The sequence below is a fragment of the Vombatus ursinus genome, unplaced genomic scaffold (genome assembly GCF_900497805.2).
Source record: "Vombatus ursinus unplaced genomic scaffold, bare-nosed wombat genome assembly UNPS02014798.1, whole genome shotgun sequence".
NCBI classification, from domain to species: domain Eukaryota; kingdom Metazoa; phylum Chordata; class Mammalia; order Diprotodontia; family Vombatidae; genus Vombatus; species Vombatus ursinus.
The window spans coordinates 8037166-8053205 of NW_020954576.1; the positions used below are offsets into that span (position 1 = coordinate 8037166).

A 16040-nucleotide genomic window follows, 5' to 3' on the forward strand; every position below is an offset into this window, starting at 1 on the left:
TGTACCCGAGGCTACTACTCCCCCCCGACCCTTATCATTCCAGTGCCCCCTGGGGGAGTGGTATCACCCACTTTGGGAACCTCTGACTCTGAGTCAGTAGAGGGAATACTACCCTAACTAATGAAGTCATGCACCCTTTGAAATATTAGGATTGTACTTACACTAACTACCTCAAAGAGTTTTCATGAGGAAAGTGTATGTAAAGTGCTTTGTGTCTTTCAAACAGTATGTCGGTGACTTGCTAAGTATTGCCCACCTTGATTTGCTGTTCAGTTCAGATAGAATATTGAATGAAAGGTTTGACTTCAGGGAATTGTAGACATCACCTGGAATTAGGCAGCATGGTATAGTGGAAAAAATGTTGGCTTTGATATTAGGAGAGAACTAGGTAGGAATTTTGTCTCCCACATTTACTAGCTTTCTAACTTCTGGAGAATCATTTAGTCATTTTGTGCCTTAGTTTCCTGGTGTACAAATTGAAAATAATATTTGTACAGACCTCATAGGATTTTATTTTATAAGGTTCAGATGAGATAATGAATACCAAGTGCATAAGGCACGACATAAAAGCTATTTTAGGAGTGATGAGGATGTGCAAGTCAACCCTGCTGGAGAAAACTTCCTGTGCTGGTCTGACAGATTGTTGTGACCTTCCTTATTGGGAGCAAGTCTGTCTACCTGAACAGACAGCCCAGGTAGTCTGTCCCAGGATGGATTTTCTTGCCCAATCAGGAGACCTGTTAGCATTAGATGTTAATGAATGAGCAAATCTGTTGGAACAAACAGAACCATCATCTCAAACTGCCTTTGATTTCAAAACCAAATCAGCTCTAGAGAGGCTGAAGTGATTAGTAGGTCTTCATAGGAAGCAGTGAACTTAACAGAGTCTACAAAACCCTTTTTAAATTTTGCCTTTGCAGCTTCAGGTCCCCAGTAACTTGATTTTTTTCCCTCCTGCCAGATGATCTCATCTGTGTCCTCAAAATGTTTTATGTTCTTTCTTAGGCTTCTTACTTTAGTTTCATTTTTATTCACCTAGGTTATGGACACACGGTCCCTTTATCAGACGGAGGTAAGGCCTTCTGCATCATCTACTCCGTCATTGGCATCCCCTTCACCCTCCTTTTCCTGACAGCAGTGGTCCAGCGTATCACCGTTCACGTCACCCGGAGGCCTGTGCTGTACTTCCACATCCGCTGGGGATTCTCCAAACAAGTGGTTGCCATCATTCATGCCGTCCTGCTTGGGTTCGTGACTGTGTCCTGCTTCTTCTTCATCCCGGCGGCAGTGTTTTCCATCTTGGAAGACGATTGGAACTTTTTGGAATCCTTTTATTTTTGCTTCATTTCCTTAAGCACCATTGGCCTGGGGGATTATGTTCCTGGAGAAGGCTACAATCAGAAATTCAGGGAGCTGTATAAGATAGGCATCACATGTAAGTATCTTGGACATTTATAAAAGCAAGCAGAAGGTGTATAACCCAAATGTTTCCTGAATCCTGATCTGACTCCATTCCTTCTCCTCTCCTTGTCCTTGCACCCTAAGTCCACCCCATCTATTGATGGTTGGCCACTTTTCAAAGGTCTGATCATTTTCAGAGTTGACTAGTACCTGCCTTTCTATTCCTTCCCATTATTATTCCACTCTCTGGCAAATTCATTAAGCCAAAATAAATTGTCATCCTTACTGAAAGTTAAAGCTCCTTTACAATTCTTACAATCCTGATAATATTTATATTTTGTATTAGTTATTCATTAATGGAGCACTGAGAGGTTGTCAAGTCCAAAGTCAGTATGTGTCAGAGGCAGAATCATAGATCTGGACCTGGAAAGAAAGCCATCTAGTCCAGATAGGAAACTGAGCCTCAGAGAAGGTTGGTGGCTTACCCAAGGTCATGCAGGCAATAAGTAACAGAGTTAGAATTTGCACTCAAGTCTTCCTGAGTCCAAGGCCTGCCCTCTCTCCTGCCTGATACATTCATGCTGATGGAAAAGTGTTCTAGGCATTAAAAATAGATTCACAGTTATACCAATACCAAATATCGCACTCTTCCATGATATCTAAACACTATAACAAAAACTGAATAGCCCACTGAAATACCATAATTTTGCAAAATAATCTTAAATTTATAGAACTTGTACTGGAGCGTATAAATGCTGGTCATGTACTTTAACATACCAGGATACCCTCACTCACAGGTATATCTGATTTATTCAGAGAGCAGCTCTTTCTGAACAAGAGAACAGGTAAGTATCATTATGCTTGTTTTGCTGATACTGAAACTCCTAAAGACTGAAAGTCTATGCAGAAAGTTCCCGGCAAAGTAAAGCCTCTAGGGAGCTGAAATTTCAATGACTAGGAACTTATAATTTAAAACAGCTTCAGTCAGAGTCACAGGTTTCGACTTTCTCTCTTTCTCGCTCTCTCTCTTTTTTTAAGTTGGGAGGTTTTTTTCCCTTTAACTCATTCCATCCAAATCTCCTCATTTTTCTATTAAATGTTGGAATGGAAAATGAGGCAGCTAGGTGGCACAATGGTTAGAACTCCAGGCCTGGAGTCAGGAAAACCTGAATTCAAACCTGACCTCAGCTGTGTGACCCTGGGCAAGTCACTTAACCTGTTTTCCTCAACTGTAAAATTGTGATAATAATAGCACTTACCTTTTAGGGTTGTTGTAAGGATCAAATGAGATATTTGTGAAGTGCTGAGCATGGTGTCTGGCACTAGTAGGTGCTCTATAAATGTTAACTAGACATTATAATTAAGTGTTTAGATCTGTGGTTACATTTCAACACTCAATAGAAATATTGTGCTTTAAGGTCATTCCCATGAAATAAGTGTGTGCTGGGAGATTTGAGAACAGGCTAGAGACAGGAATGTATTTTTTATCATCCTCAGGGTCAAAGCTTGTTTGCATGTGGAGGGTGAAGAAGAAAGGGAAAAATAAAGGGGGAGAGAGACATGTGTTGTCATTCAGCTATACTGTAGCTGGGTGTAGATGTGTCTAAGTAGCATTTTCCGTGGACACAGTCTAACAGAGGCTATTTGCTCTGTGATTGTATGTGCACATCACTGCTATTTCTGAAAAGAGCCCCCACACAGCTTCTGAGCTTCATGAACAGAATTGGAAGCTAAGATTTGGGGTGACACTGCCAAACCAGGTCACCAGAAGAAGAAGTCATGAAATTCTCTGTGTCTGTTGAAGACTTTAGGGGAAAAACTACTTGATAAAGGCAAATGCAACATTCCCCTTCTTTTAGTGTCAAACGCCTGTTTATTCCAAGGATACCACAGAGACTAGCTCATCTACCTCTGGGCCTGTCTGAAACTAGTTTTCAAGTCTTAGAATTTTAAAAGGGAGTAGTCATAGGGGAAAGAGGGGTGGATGGGATTTTTAATTCTTCTGATTCTTCTAACTTTAGTAATGAATTTGCCTTTATTAAAAATGAATTTTTATTTTAGCCTTTGAAGATTATGTCCTCCCTCCATTCCTCCAAACTCTCTCTGCCCGCATTTTGGAACATTGCTTTACTCATTTAGAAGTTATCTTTGTCCTATAGTTTAAATGTAATGAGCAGGGTTAATCATTCTTTTGCCAAATTGAACAGTGATGTGCCAAAAGAATTACCATGAAATCATGAAAAGATTTAGGCCTGCTGGTAGATTATGTGGAAATATAAATAGCTACAGAGAGGCCTACTTCATTTCTAGCATAACTCTTCAAATTTTCCGTTGGCTCAAACTGTAATTTTTATTATGAAATCTCTGTTCCACAGGGAAAATATGGATCAAGGAGTTAACATCCTACAAGAGCATTCAATTCTCTTAAAACAGCCACATGAAGAATTACAGAGCTTTAATGTGCTTCTTTAAATTTCTTTTGAAATGTTTCTCTTTATAAATCAGGAATGAAGAGTACTATCTTGGTCTCATGTGGAAAATTCTTATATAAATAACGCATTTATTAAGTAGTTACATATACAAAGCATTTTGCTAAGTACTAGGGTTACAAAGGAAAAGGAAAAATAGCCCTTCCCCTCAAGGAGCTTATATTCTATTAGATACATATAATCCAATAAATATTGGTAAATACGTTTCTTTGGAAATAGTAATTAGATAAGCTGGTACTAGTAAAAATCAGAAATTGTGGCTGAGCACCCATTTTTTATCTTTTCAAAATAGTACTTCTTTGGGCTTTGGATCTTGAAATTTTAAAGAAAAATTTAATTTTTATTGATCTGTTTTTTAAATATTCACTTCATTTTTGAAAATATCCTTCCTCCCTCCTACCCAGAGAATCATCCCTTGTAACAGAAAATAAAAAAGAAAACATTTCACCAGAACTAACCAACTTGTCCTGACCATGTATGCAGTGTTCCAGACACTGAGTCCCCCACCTCTGCAAAGAGTTCAGGGAAGCATATTCTCTGATTTCTCCTTTAGTCATTATGATTTCACAGAATTCAGTTTTTTGTCAAAACTTTGTAATGAAGCTTCTTTTATATTAATGAAACTATTGTCATATGTTTACCTCCTCAAGCCATGGGTTTGGGCCTTCGATGTGGCTTGGGGTTTTTGAAGAAGGAGGCAGGGGTATGTTTTAAAACTGCAGTGGACAGCCTTAGAGACACTGTTTCTCTTCTAGGTTACCTGTTGTTGGGCCTCATTGCCATGCTGGTGGTTCTGGAAACCTTCTGTGAACTCCACGAGCTCAAAAAGTTTAGAAAAATGTTCTACGTGAAGAAGGATAAGGACGAAGATCAGGTCCACATCATGGAACATGACCAACTCTCCTTCTCTTCCATCACAGACCAAGCTGCAGGCCTGAAAGAGGATCAGAAACAGAACGAGCCATTTGTTGCGGCTCAGGCATCCACTTACTCTGATGGCTCAGCCAATAATTAAAAGTAGGGTCCCTCCCTCCCATTGTCCTAGCACACTAATGTCTCTGCAAGTCAGAAATAGAAAAAAGCCTTTGTTCATTTTTATGGAAATGTGAAAGCCAAGATGATGATGCCACTTAAGCAGATAGCCGTTATCTGAGGTCTGAAAAACAAAAATACAAACAAGCAAGCCTGGGCTCGGATGGGAAATGTAGTATCTGAGGGGAGGGAGCCTCTACCTGTAAGAAGTTCTGTGACTGGGCTTTGCAGATAGGTGAGAAATGCCAGAAACAATGACCCCATGGAGAGGTTAATAATGCTTGGAGAGAGGCAGGTTTTATACTTTGAAGTTAGAAATTTTTGGTTTGTCTTTGAGTCATTTAGCAGCTGCGTAGCAAAACTTTATATTTAAGAAAGAGGCTTAGCAATGTGTTTTATAATTACTCTCCTGTATACCGTTTGCATGTGCCCCTCCAAAGTGATTATTTTTGTAGAACCTAAGTTAAGACCAACTATTTATAATGTTTAACTAATACATGTGTACATAGAAAGTATAAATATGTTTATATCCTGTGTGTATATAAATATATATGTATATATATGGTAGGTCCCTAGAATTCAGTGAACTTCTTAGACCGGAGTTGTAGATAGATTTTGTTTTCTCTCTTTATATAACAAGTAACTCAGAACTGCTGCACTTGATAAGTGAATGAAATAGAATCATGTTTAGGACTGACTAGACAGAATGTGGAACTGCAAGAAACGTTTTTCTCTTGCAGTCATATTTTGTGAAATGTTTGAAACATTTGTAAAAGTTTCTTTTTTTGTGAACAAAGAATGAAGAATGTCATTTGTATAGAAGTCAAGATTGCTAAAGACAGTTTTGTAAGATTTTTTGTGATTTGCAGTCATTTACTTTTTTCAAAAGCACAGAACTTTCAACCAAGAAAATATAAGACAAAGGTCCAGTCTGGTTAAACTAATTCAGTTAAGTGTTTAAAATTCATAAAATGGAATAAACAAAAGTGTACGGCCTGTGGCTACACTTAATGTCTTTTATGTCAGGGAAAACTTTGAGTGTCTCTATGGGCTCTCTTCACTCCTGTGTAGAAACCATAAAACTAACAGTTTTCAATGATGCGTAGAGGAAAATATTAAAATTTCAAGTAGGAAAAATAAACACTACCATGAGGGCTAACTAATGCTCAGTGACAGGGTAAACATTTCTTATCTTTTTTGTATGTTATGTTATTTAGGGATGCTGATATTGGAATGATCATGGACTTGACTGTTAGAAAAAATTAGTACTTTATGTGACTCACTTCAAGCCAATTTGTTACAATTTGTCCTATTTATGAAAGGGCTAATCTATATTTAAAATACGCACACACACACGCACACACACAGAGTTACATTATGTGCAACATTAAGCCAACCCACTCCTTGTCTGATCACTTTCACGGCAGTCTCTGAAAATGGAGTCTTCTGTTTTCCATTGTCCTTTTGTTACTGAAGAAAACCATGTTTTTGTCAAATAGAAATAGAATCCATTCCAAGTATTCTGTTGAGTCTGTGGTAGAATCTCAGTGGCCAATTCCTATCCTGGTGAACTAGTTTCATCAGCACAATTTTATTGTTCAAGGTTTAAACCCAAAGACTTTTGTCAGATCTCCTTGAAACCTAATCCCATTGCCCCATAGACTTGCTATATTTCCCGGTGTTCCATTACATATTCACCTTGCCTTTGCAGAGGAGAAACAATCCCATGCAGGGGAAGTTATTGGCTAAGTGACAAATTGAGAGAGAGTGTAGAAACACATTTTAGATATGAAGGGGATGGAATAGTTGACAGTCTGTCGTTGATTGGCACAAAGTTGAAGGCTGGTGCTGATGGAGGGTATAAATCAAAGTAATGATAAGTGACACTTGGGTGGTATACTGACATTGTATTAGATGCAGCAAATGGCTTTTGTTAGCAACAGCTGTCTGGCTTTAGTACAAGAGAGGAAGGCGTTTATAAATATGATGAAAGAGGAGGAGGAGTAGGAGGAAAAGAGCTTGTAAAGGTTACTATGTATCACAATGGCATTAATAGAGTACTTCATGTTCCATATATTCTCGACACATTCATTAATTCTCTCAAAATTGTGGTGTGATTTCTTTACACATGTGGAAAGTGAAGGAAAAAAGCAAGAAAGTACTATTTTTTTTCAGATGGGAATTTAAAGGAAGGGTTTCTTCTGCAATCATTCACTGCATCAGTCATCAATAAAATTCTAATTGTCTTTATGTAAGTGGAGGAATAGGATGGGAAAATGCAACCAGGAATGGAACTGGATTATTGGCTTTGATAGGGTCCTAAAAGATGAAACCTTGGAATTGTGCCTACTGATTGCCATTTGATGCCCTCTCGTATGGGAAAATAAAATATTTTATGGTCTGTGGGATGGTATAGATGCTAAAGAAGGGCATTCTAGATAGTGTGATTGGAACAAAAAGATGAATATTTTACTCAAAGGTTTTTTGGTTTTTTTTTTTTTTTTTGCATCACAGGGCATTTTCACTTAAGAGATTCTAGCAGAGATTGCTGTCCTTGAGAAAAGAAGGGAGAACAATGGGGGAAAATGGTTTTGGGAATTGACTGGTATAGTATAACTGATGGACCTCTGATGAGGAGAAAGGACAGTCTTATGGGAAATGTTCTGGGAGTAAAAGAAATTGTCCTTTTGAGTGTAGGTATAGAGGTCACTGAATAAAAGATATGCCCTAGAATGTTTTCAGACAAATTCTCTAAGGAGAGGATAATCAAAGGAAGGACTGAATAGTTATCCTGAGGATGATGTGACTCAGTGGACTCAGTAGAGGGTTGTTTTAGATGGACAACTAAAGTAACGAGTATTGTATTCTTTGCTCTAAAACAGACATTGTCATCTTTCCACATACCACCCTCATGTGCCTTTTATGAAAATGAATAAGACCACACCAAGTATATTTTGAACCTTCAGACCCTAAGGTGAAGGGAAAACCAGCAAATGTAAATCACCATTTTTTACCCCTTATGGCCATCCAGATTACCCAAAACACTTATATTAACAGCAATTAACATTAAGGAGCCAGTAGCAGTTTATTGCTCATAATTCAGAATTCTATGAATATTATTTCCTGATTGTGTGGTATATTCCATTTGTGTTGTGATTCACTCTTTTCTGTAGAGCATTCATGCTAAGAAGAGATTTGGTCAATGTCGATGTCTACCTTTAGGTGAAATAAGTGAAATAATTACTTTGTACTTCACATTAGAAAATGTGTTTATCATTCAATATATCATCCCTCTGTGAATTTAGTAAAAAAAAAATTTTTTTCATTATATTTTAAAAACTGAGATAATAAAAGCTTTGCCATTGACCTGAGATGCCTACTGTATATTTAGTGAAACTGAACCACTATGTAATATATTTTGTTTTCTCTTGCAGAAATTTGTTCTTATTTCCCAAAGACTTTTATTTTATCAAAATTGGACACACATACACCTCTGTCATGTGAGGAGGAAAGCATGAAGTTGTATACTTGAGAGCAAATGTTATTTTGGTGTTCATTACTTATTTCTTCAATGGTTTGTACAGTAGTGTTTTTCTTCTTATCTGGCAACCTCAGTTCTCAGAAACTCAACCAAGAACCCAGAAGGAAGCAAACAAAACAAAACTCTGAATGACCAAAATAAATGTCACAAAGTCCATGCATGAACTCTTATATCCTTTACTTATATGAAGGTCCCTTGGTCACTCAGCTATAGCCTGTTCACTCTTAACCTAGTCATGCTTCTAACAAGTTTGGTTATCTGATTCCCCTACCTACAGCCCATTAAAAGAAAGAAGAGAGAGTACAAGAGTCAAGAAGTGGCTACTGAGAGCAAGGGAAGACACAGAAAAACTATTTTAAAAATAATATACACAAGAACATAGAAATCCACAGTATAGGTCTAAGGGTCATTTAGTATGTCGCTAAATAGCTCTTCACTCTTCAACTCTTGAAGGCATCCATCACTATTTTAGAGTATAATACAGCATTAATGTTCATAGTGATGGCCCTTAGTCATCAAGGAAGGTTTAAATTCGGTTTAATAAAGCAAATATGTAGTACATTTTAAAGAATGATTTTTAATGCAAAATTCTTAAGATTGAGGGGGAGTTTGGCTGCTTAAAAGGGACAAATTATCTGGTGAATCCAATTGTATGGAACAGTTGCTTCCCAAATGATACCAGATAAGTAAGTTGTTGCAGTCTTAACATGCTGTCCTTTGTCCTTGAAGATGATGCTATGCTTAATAACTTTTTAATAAGTAAACTGGAATGAATTATATGCAGTTGAATGAATTAGAAGATCTTTTGAGGTCACTTCTATCTCACTGATTCTGTAAAAATATATGATATGGGGAGTGTTTTCAGCGTGATATCAGTGTAATCTTTTTACATTTGTTAAGCTCTAAAAACATAGCAAATCCCTCAGGCACCAGAAATTTAGACCTCAACTATGTAGCTTCCATTTTCCAAGACATCACATTTTTGCCCATAATTTTTACATTGTTTCATTACTCACCTGTCCTTAAATAGATGATGTCAAAACATGTTTGGTTTAAGTACTTAAATTTGCTTGGGATACTCCTCATTGATGTGCCTACTCGCGTTATAAAAATCTAACATCCCCCTTTGCTATTGTTACTAACCAGGTACATTGTGTGATGCATTACAATTTAGAACACTGTGACCTTAAAACTGGAAACTTGCCTATTATTATTACAAATTCAGCAGTGACCATGGTCGACTTTAAACGTCACTGCAGTTGCCTCTGAGTGCACTGCATAAATCTTTGGTCCTCTTGGTCATTCTAAACCAAGATAAACCCTATTTGTGAGGAAAATAGCAGCCCATAGTGGACTTTTATAACGGTATGCATTAATTAATTCTGCTGTGCAATGGATTTATGCAGCTCTTCCCTCTAGTATTTAGGAAGCTGAGCAAATTACTCAGGCTGTTTAAAATATCCATCTACCATGTTTCTGTGACTAAAGAAAAACAGAAAAACTGAGGCAATTACCAAGTCATTAGGACAAAAAAAAACCCCCTATTACTGTATCCCCTTCAGGATGATATTGGAACAAGTAAAAAAGGGATGTCTAGCTTAGTTTTGCTTTATTGATACATATAGAGTTGCAGACCAAGGTCATAACCCTGATGAGGCCATTAAGCATATATATTTAAGATGATGAATTATTGGAGAATGATTCCCCCACCCCAAGAAAGATCAAATAACCCAGGAAGATAAACACAAAATAAGGAAGAGTCAGGGAACTCTTGGTTGCATCCCTGCCCCACCAATTCATCATCAGTGGGACTTATATCAAGTCTTTAATAAATCTTTTAATCCCATCAGCTGCATCCAAGGAAGACAATAGGTGTGAGAGCTACTTTATAAGGACGTTGAGTGGGATAATTGTTGAACTGACTGTGCTTTATTATATAAGGTGCAATATAATAAAATCATTCTTACATCCCTCACTGTATTTGCCTCAGTGTTTGAGCGTCACATGGTAGAGATATGTGCCCCAAATCTCAATGACAGCAAATCAGTTCTATTGACAAAGGTTACGTGTGAAAATTACATTCGTGGAAATGGTGCCCTACAGTGTTGGAGTGGGAGATACAAAAGAAGGAGCTGGGGGCTAAGGATCAGTGAACTGGCTGGGGTAAGTTATACACCTAATATATTTTTATAGAACAGGCTTAAAAAATCCAATTTGAGCTATCCTACTTACCTGAAACCTTGAGCTTGCTTGGAAAGAGAAATGTTAAGGAGATTTATAAAAAGCAGTGACTCAAAGTAAGTGTTCTGACATGACTATAAATAAATATAACTGTGAATCATTACCTTTCTAGTAAATAGATGGAATTGCTGGGTGTGTAAAATCAGTTATCCACAACAAAAATACTTCTGCTTAAAGCTACAGTAACAAACTTTCATTCTTACAGTGCATATCCATCCACATCCCTCCCAGATGATCCTGTGACACTCCAGATATAGACATGTCCTGTTAAATATTGCCCCAACCAACATCAATTTGCAATGTTAAGATATTATAACCAGACTCCACTGAAGCTTCCATTCCTGTCAATATAAAGCACTTTCCTTACACCAACCTTGTCTTGGCCCTTTGTGCCTTGCTGATTGAAGTGGGAGGCAGAATTGCACTCTTTTTTTCTCTCAACTCTTATTCCACATGGTACTCCTCTGTTCTTGCACCACAGCAACCCAATACATCAGTTACTCAAGCAAAATGAGGCTACATCTCTAGAGTTCTCTTACTCTTCAATGCCAGCTCCCCAATGCAAACTGAAGGTAAAAACCTCCATTGTTCTTTGCCAACTGCCCCATCTCTCCTGCTCTTCCCTTTTTCTTCTTTAGTCTCTGTCTTTTAGCAGCCCTACCCAGCAGCATACATTCCTTCAGAAAGGAACATTCTTTCTCCTCCAGTCATACCAGTCTACCCAGAAGTGGGAAAAGAGAAGGAAAAAAAAAAGTTAACACCTTCTATAAAAAAATAACTTATAGATGGTAAATATAACTGTTGGCATTCACTCTCAAGATATTGATGCACATGCATTCTCACTAAAGGATTATACCACATCGTCTCTCACTAAAATCCCAATGCCACATGTCAAGTCTAGAAATTCTGAGTCATGAGAGTGTCAGAGGGAGAGAGGAAGAGTAGAGATGGGTGTGACTGAACCCAGTGCCAAAGAGGATTATAAACCTGACTATAATAACCAGAAAATCATGGCTTTCCTAAACATCCCCAATTAAAAGATAGCCAGGGACCTAGGAGAAAGAGGAAGTGGCTGCCTGAGGTTGCCCTATATTCTTCTTACAATGTCTTATCTAATCATGTTACGTATAAGAGAAAACAACAAAAGCACTGTCCCCTAGCTGGCTATTCTGTAGCCTTTTGGCTACTCCACCCAGTTTTCCCTGTGGGTGAGAAGGAAACCGGGCCGTGCTGATGAATGTTTAACAACTAGCTCTCTTTAAAAATAAATTTTACAGATATATATATATATATATATATATATATGTACACACACACACAAAACACTTTAAGATTTCACATGTATTAATATGTTCTCCATCAGTTTATTAAATCTAGACAATCAACAAAACAATAAATCAAGCTTTGATTTATAGCATTTGCCAATTTCTGAGGTGTAATTGCTCACTCTGAAAATTCAACAAGCTCCTTTCTGGGTTGGTGATATGTCTCCAACATATCCCTGGAAGAGAACATTACAATTTGTATATTGTAAGATAAGTCAAACCAGCTGCTCATCGGCTTCGTATTGTGGATGCTGACTACAGTAACAATTTTACTTGAAAAGACAGTCCAGTTCTGAAGAGAGTCCTACCCTCTTAACTACAGATAAACTCCAATTTAGTCCAGTCACATGGTCCATCGCTTGCCCTTTTGCAGATATCTATGTCTCCGGTTCTGGTAACAGCTTGACTGGGCCATCTCAGTAATTTGCAGGGCTGATAGGAGGTGTGATGTATTATAATGAAATCAAGGGCATGCTGGTGCACCCTTCAGTCCAAGTTACCTTCATTCTTCCCTTTCTACTCAGAAGAAGTAAGTAGCTAGGACCAGATATAACGGAACATCCTGAAAAAAAAATAAGTAGATAAATGTATAAGCTTCTAATCAATGCACTAAGAAAGAGCCAAGAGTCTGCAGGAATCCTTATATATGGCCCCAGTTTCCATTTTAATTTCATCCTACTGTTCTACTCCACCTCAGCTACACACAGAGATGACTTTCACCATTAATCTTCCCATCACCCACATGTGTTCCTCTTCTATGGTCAAAGACTCTGAAATGCCTTTATTTCATCATAGTCTTCTATCTTTCCATTTCTTCCTGTACATTCCTTCTCCCAAATCTTTTCTCACTCTTCTCTGTGACCTCCAATCCATCCACTCCTCAGTACCTTCCAAAGCCATTATCCTACTCTGATGACACTCTCTTCCCTTCCTTCAATCTCAAATGAATTGTAAAGCACTTCATACCAGGCACATAGTAGGTGCTTAAAAATGCTAATTGACTGACTTGATCTATCTGTTAATCTAGTTCATTTTCTGCTGCCTACAAATACGTCAATGTTTTTCCCATCCATAAAAATCCCTCACCAGGTCCTACTATCCCTGCTAACTCTTGTCTTCCATCTCTCTTCTCCTCAGCCAAACTCAAAAAAGCTATCTCTACTCCATGCTTCTATTTCCTCTCTTCTCACTATCTTCTAACCTCTCTGAAATCTATCTCCCGACCATAATTCAGCCAAAACTACTGTCTAAAGTTACAAATGATCTCATGATTGCCAAATTGAATGGCTTTTTCTCAATCCTGACCACAATACTCAATCTTAACCTTTCTGCATCATTTGCCACTATTAACCACCTTCTCCTCCTGAATTCTTTTCACAACTTTATACTTTGAGTCCACTTTCTACCTGTCTTATTACTCCTCAGACTCCTTTACTGCATCACTGGTGATTCATACTACCCCCACTTCCTTTCCCTCATGGTTCTGTCCTGGGCTTTCTCTATGTTTTCTCACTTGGCAACTTCATTGGTTCTGATTGGTTAAATTATCATCTCTATGAAGATGATGCCAGGATTCATATATCCTGCCCTACTCTTCAAAGATTTTCTCCCGCAAGTCCAATTGCCTTTTGGATATTTTAAATTAGATGCCCCATTGATATCTCAAACTTATTGTGTCCAAAACAGAATTCACATTTTCATCCTCTTTGAAATTTTGCTGTTTCTCAAGCTCAATGACATTCTCAACTCTTCACTTTCAGCCCATGTTGCCAATCTGTGGTTAAATCTTGTCATCTGTAAAATATAAGCATAATATAAATGTTACCTATTATTATAATTATTAGATAAAATGATCCTCTGGCCTCAGGCCCTTATTATTCTTTGATTGGGGTCTTCCCCTGGCTACAAACAAATGTCCTTGGGGTTTTGATACTTTGTTTGCTCATTTATTTATGTAGAGAAAGGGGGAGGAGGAGGAAGAATGAGGATCATTCTAGTTATGACTTCCTCCCCTCAAAGATCTCTGCAGCTAGGGGAGGAAACTATGGTGCTTTCACCATAAATCACAAGAAAAAACTCAACAATTATCTCTACGGTAAAATCTGAGATACGTAGAGGACTGCAGATTTCTCCTAAGGAATCAAAGAACTTTCAACTTCAGTCAATAACTGCCTTCTCTCTTGGACATTTAATAGCACTTGGTATCCATCCACATTAAGTGGCACCCACAGAGCTTGCAGTCAGGAAGATGAATTTAAATCCAGCCTCAGCCACTTACTATCAGGGTGACCATTGGCAAGTCACTTAACCTCTGTCTCAGTTTCCTCATCTGTAAAATGGGAGAAACAACAGCACCTATATCTCAGAGTTGTAAGAATTTCAAATGGGATAATTGGAAAGTTCTTAGTTCAGTGCCTGGCACATAGTAGGCCAACTTAATAAATGCTTGTTTCCTTCCTTTCTATATTATATACTTATTAAGTGTTAATTTGTATTATAACTTCATATATATCTTACAGATTAAGAGTTGAGAGACTTTAGAGGTTATTCAGTCCAAGTACATCAAGTCCCTCAACTAGATTATAAATTTTCTGAGAACAGAAAGGGTCTTCAGGAAAGTTTTATTTATCTTTATTAAGAACTCCTATTTTCATAGCACCTTAAAGTTTATAAACTACATTCTTTGAAACAACTCAGTGAGACTAATAATGTCAATACTATGGTCCCCACTTGATAGACAGTGAAACTGAGGCTTAAAGAGGTTAAATTATTTTTCCAGGATCTCATAATGTTTGAGCCAGAATTCAAACCCAGATCTCCCCAAATCCTGCTCACCCAGGGGGGATGAGTTTCTGTCCTTGCTCCCTTCATTACAGTTTGGGGCAGCCTGGTCATAAAAGAGAAATAAAACCAGAGAGAACCTGATGGGCTGCCCAGATTGCTAGAGAGGGCTCAAAACTCATGACCAAGTCTCATTCCTTGGCTGACTTCCCCCCACCTTAATGAAGAAGTAATAGGGAGGGGCTGACCACTCTTAGTTCATAAAATGTCCATCAAGCAGGTGTTGCTTTTTTCTTGTTAGAAGAGTTCCCAGTAATTTGTGGTCAGGAAGACAGACCAGTATTTATACTGGTGCAGTATTCTCCTTTGGCATCTTTACTTACCAAGAGAAGCCTCTGACCATCAATTTATTGATTATTGGCTAGCCTAGTTAATGATTTGATTATTAATACCCGGAAACTTTGTCTCTTGGAATTTTATTCACGATAGAATGACTTTTACCACTCATTGAGAAGGCACAGTAACAATAATATCTTAATTTAGAATGTGAAATGAAACATACAGATAGTCTTCTAGGGACCAGAATCCCAAAAGAACCTTAATTCTATTAATATCTTCACGAGTACCAAGTGTTACCTTTGGATATTATTGTGAGCTTCAGTTTTCTCACTTATAAAATGATTTGATTGAACTAGAGGACTGCTAAGATTACTTGCAGCTGTAACAATCTATGGTTCCTTGACAATATTCTGAGTTTCATTTCCTCCAATGTTAAAGTGCCTGCAGCCTGTCATTTACTGACTTCAAAAGTACATTTAGGATCATAGAATCTTAGAATCCTAAAATTGAATGGGACCTGAGAGGCCATGGAATCACACCCTACCTTGAAGCAGGAAGCCTTGTCTATAATATTCCTAATGAATAGTCATCCAACTTCTCCTTGATGACCAGTGATAAAGAAGAAACCCATTCTGCCTTTGGACAATTCCATTATTAGAAGGTTTTTCTTTATATTTGTGCCCTGATATCCTTCCCTGCAAGTTTCACTCAACCCTCAGAGTTCTGCCTTCTGGGCCCAAGAGGGGCAAGTTTAATCCCTTTTCTATATAAGAATCAACTAAGTCTCCACCTGGCAATCCCTGATACATATTGCTTCATTTCCCTGATGCCACTTACCTGTTTCCTGGGATTCCAGTCAGTCATTGGATAATAGAGTACATTAGACTTATG

The 16040-nt window shown here is 37.9% G+C and overlaps 1 protein-coding gene across 1 annotated transcript in view; it reads left to right on the forward strand.

The window, feature by feature from the left end:
* LOC114049961 (potassium channel subfamily K member 1) overlaps positions 1-10424 on the forward strand; it is a 66578-nt gene extending 56154 nt beyond the window's left edge. The window contains exons 2-3 of the mRNA XM_027871445.1: positions 1040-1435; positions 4646-10424. Of these exons, the coding sequence (XP_027727246.1) occupies positions 1040-1435; positions 4646-4905 (656 nt within the window). The 3' untranslated portion in view covers positions 4906-10424. The remainder of the gene's footprint in view (positions 1-1039; positions 1436-4645) is intronic.
* The last annotated feature ends 5616 nt before the right edge of the window (positions 10425-16040 follow it).